Source organism: Salvia miltiorrhiza, chromosome 2, assembly GCF_028751815.1.
Source record: "Salvia miltiorrhiza cultivar Shanhuang (shh) chromosome 2, IMPLAD_Smil_shh, whole genome shotgun sequence".
Classification (NCBI taxonomy): Eukaryota; Viridiplantae; Streptophyta; class Magnoliopsida; order Lamiales; family Lamiaceae; genus Salvia; species Salvia miltiorrhiza.
Window position 1 is genome coordinate 4,973,651 of NC_080388.1, and position 4,156 is coordinate 4,977,806.

At 46.9% G+C, this 4,156-nt stretch overlaps 1 protein-coding gene across 1 annotated transcript; it reads right to left on the minus strand.

The window, feature by feature from the left end:
* Positions 1 to 1,428: 1,428 nt before the first annotated feature.
* Positions 1,429 to 2,660, minus strand: LOC131007882 (uncharacterized). Its single transcript, XM_057934794.1, has 4 exons — positions 2,415 to 2,660; positions 2,138 to 2,288; positions 1,751 to 2,081; positions 1,429 to 1,678 (listed from the first exon to the last, which is right to left on the minus strand). Exons 1-4 carry the CDS (start codon positions 2,658 to 2,660, stop codon positions 1,429 to 1,431), a joined length of 978 nt encoding a protein of 325 aa, XP_057790777.1.
* Between the last annotated feature and the right edge of the window lie 1,496 nt (positions 2,661 to 4,156).

The following is a 4,156-nucleotide window of genomic DNA, read 5'->3' on the forward strand; positions in this document are numbered from 1 at the left end:
CGGGTGTGTGCCAAAATTGGCGCCGTTGCCGGGGAGTGACGCGCAGCAATTTTGTTATCTCCTCATTCCATTTTCCGCTACCGGTGTATGCGTGGAACTCGTAGAGCTGTAAGAGCATTGGTGTTTGACCCTGATATTGATCGCACCGAAAGACGACTACGCGCAGGAGAATGGATAGCGAGACGCGAAGCTATGGCAGAAGATGCAGAGCATGCAGAAGCCGTACCGGAGCAGACCCTCAGACAGTTGGCATACCCAACTAACCTCAACTTGAGGCCGAACGGAATCACTTTACCCGCAAACCCGTTCGTACCTCGTCGGTACGACATGAAGCCCTCATTGCTTCAGATCTTACCGAAGTTCAATGGATACCAAGGAGATGACCCTCATACTCATCTCCAAGATTTTGAGATGACAATCATGCACCAATCCAATGATGAGCAGCAAGAGTATGTCAAGTTGATACTCTTCCCTTTTACCTTGGTGGACAACGCAAGAACATGGCTGTATGACCTACCTGAGGGCAGTGTCACTACATGGGCACAACTGCAACAGGCCTTCTTGGAAGAATTTTTCCCAGCAGCACGAGTGGAGCGGATGAGATGGGATATCCGCAGCATCAGGCAAGATGGACTAGAATCTTTCTACGAATACTGGACAAGATTCAAAAGAATGTTGATCAACTGTCCTCATCACCAAATCTCTCCAAAAGATCAGGTAGAGAGTTTTGTAAAGGGCATGCGGAGGAATGATCGCAGTTTGGTCCTGGCAGCATGTAATGGATCGTTGATGAGTAAGACTCCATTGGAGGTTTTCCAGCTGTTGGGCACCATGGCAGAAGAATCACGTGATGAAGGGCATGAAAGGAATCTGGAAAAACCAAGGAAGGCTGAAGAAAAAGGGGAGATGTCTAATCTGGAGAAAACAATGGAGAAGAGCATGAACGAACTCAAGGAACTTCTTTCGGGCCTAACTATACCGAAGAAGATTCGCCAGTGTGGCCTTTGCGATGCCACCGGACATCAATCTGAAAATTGTCCGAATTTTGACGAAGATATTGTTGATGTCAATGCCATTGGAGGACATGATGGGATTATCAGGGTGCCTATGACCGAACGAATGTTAACAACAGTTATGACCTAACCGAATAACCTCACCCCTTTGTTATTATTGATCTTGTTTATTTCTTGTGCAGCATATACAGATTGAGAATTGTGACACCTCAGTTTGTCGTTGGAGAACAAAGTGGTTCCTCACTCCCTGTGGGATTCGACCCTACGCTTACCGCTAAGACTAAGTTCTTGTCGTGAGAAGTAGGAGCGTGTATTGTCCGTACTGGGCTTACATAGGTATTTTGTCCACACCGCACGACGGGTGTGTTCCAGCGAGCCACATAGACCACAGGTTTTGGGTGCTCGTTTTCCCAGACTAGTTGATGCATCCGCTTGTAGTAGTCCTCTGAGTCGGCCTCTCACCAGCTGAAGGAATTCTAGATTCTCTTGGTCGACCAGCTTGTCGCCGAGAAAGGTTTGGCAAAACAATATCAGTTGCAATTTCAAACGGAATTTCCCAATGCTCTAAGGGAGGCAAGTGATTTACTGAACCGGAGTATGTTTGAACCAGTGAACTCCGCTTGTAGTAAGCTTCCACGTAATCTTCCACTGGCTCGTTCGCCTCACTGCGAAAAGAATGATTATATTTAGTAGGCATCTGATCACTGTAATTTTATAATAAAATAGATTTAGCATACGTAATGGCTGCGATCGCATGAGAACACGACATGCCGTCCAGTTCGAATTCATTGCATTCATAGCTCTTCGCTTGAAGGTCAACCATGAAGCGACGATCACCAGCACGAACCCTGTATTTTCTCTCGGAGGTCCTCTTCGCAGTGTAACGACGACTCTTTGAGATCTCCGCACTTATCTTCTGTGTTGCCTCTGGAGTAAGAAGATCCTCGCTCTCTTCCGCAGACGCAAGTCTGTCATTGAACCACTGCTCCAGAACCATCCTGATTGCCTCCAGCATGGAGCATATAGAAAGGCGTCTGGCCCACAACAAACGGGCATTCAAAGCCTCGGCTGCATTAGATGTAAGAAAACTATAACGGGTCACCGGACTTTGTGATCGTGCCCACTTCTTAGGCCTACGCGCATCAACTTCCCGTACGCCGCCGGCTTCAATTGAGCCATAGCCGACATTGCACGTGAAAATTTTGAGTCCACGTAGGCGTATGCAGCCTGGCGGAAAAGCTCAACAACAGCTTGCCCGTAGCCCTTAATTTTGTTCTGCAAGTGGTAGTAGCAAAGACCGTGAGTAGCATTTGGTAACTCGCTTTTCACAGCATTAGCAATGGAGACATGCGCATCAGAGACAACTAGTAAGTTGTCGGGCTGACCAAAAGTTTGTCTCACATTTGACAAGAACCACTTCCATGACTCATCATTCTCGATCGGCCCGACACCAAATGCCAACGGAAAAACTTGCTCATTTCCGTCTTTTGTCACGGCGACGAACAAAATACCATTGTTCTTCCCCTTCAAGTGTGTGTCGTCGACCACAATCACTGGTCGAAGCGAAAAGTAGAAAGGTGAGATGGAAGCCGCAAGAGCAAGAAACAGATGTTTGAACCGATTGTTTTCGTCTACTTCCAAATCCATAACGGTGCCTGGATTCGCTTGCCTTAGGGCATACAAATATTTTGGCAGAAGAAGGAACGAATCATCAATTCGACCGTATATCTTCTCTAAGCTGAGATTTCTTGCGCACAGCGCGACATCATATTTGATTCTGACGCCAAATTCACGTAACAACTCCGCCATAATAGATTTCGGCTTAATGACCTCTCCATCATCGCGTATTCTTTTTTCCACATAAGCTGCAACCACATTCGAGTGTACCTTTATTCGTTTCAAAATTCCCAATTCCCCTTGGCAAGAGTGCTCTTTAAACTTATGCACTCCCCACATCCCTCCGCCGTGACAAGATGCACGCACATCGAACTTGCACTTATCAGAGTGCTTGCACTTGTAATAGAGGCGTCCCTGATCTGAGCGTCCAACTTTTGCCTCAGCCCCTTGCTTCATATTCCAGAAGCCAACAGCAAGGACCAATTCTTCTTTACTGTTGTAAAAAGAGTTCTTCCCAAAATCAGCAACTCTGGACAGGTCACTCTCGCGAGCAACGAGCGAAGTCATGGCGTCCACTGGAATCAACGGAACTATCCAATTAGATAGATCACCGGTCGAGTCCGTCGGATTTCCGTGACGGGTTCTACTTTGTCGGATCCAACCTGCTCGCTCGATCGCCGTGAACTCTATCAGATCATCGTCTAATAAATCCTCAGAGGCGGCCGAATCTGTGCCCGACTCGTTCGTTGGATCGTATTCTTCGTCTTCTTCATCAGAATCGTCATCAGGTTCTTCGGCTTCGTCTTTAGGTTGTACGGCTTCATCCGTCCGCACCTGGTTGAATCTCCCGCATGTCATTCAGTCTTTCTGTTTGATTCCATGCGGATTCGTCCAACGGTTGCCTATCCCATGAAAAGTATTGTGTTGGAGGCGCGCTCTCGCGACCATGATACGACGTCTCATACTGACTAGATTGTGCGTCATCTCCGTATCCCGAAGCCTGGGCAAAATCAAAAGTAGGGATGTACGCTTCTTCGACCGGGTCGTTGTTGTGCTCAACGTACACCATGGGATATTCGGCAGTTTCCAACAAGCCTTGCACATCATCGTCGTCAGTCAAGCCACATTTCGTCTCCCTTCCAAATCGATTGGTCGCCAAATAATACAATTGATAGTTCGGGCTCAACGAATGCGTTGTCATTACATTGTTGATGCTGTATATCAGGCTCGCAACTGTTTCATTTAAGAGGGGAAGGACCTCCGTAGCCCCGCCAACATAGTATATCCCCATCGACGACTCCGTTGTATATCACATATATGTATTCACGAATTCCATCTATAAAACCACATAAAATATAGTATTAAAATACGCTTAAAAAGTTCAAAACATCACGATAAGCACGAAAAATGAAGTAGCCGCCAGAATATTGTTAGCCGTCGCCAGTAGCCGCTGACCTTGTGGGGTTGGCGGCTATTGTCGTCGTCTAATGAAATTCTGGCGGGTACTTCATTTTTTGTGTTCAAAA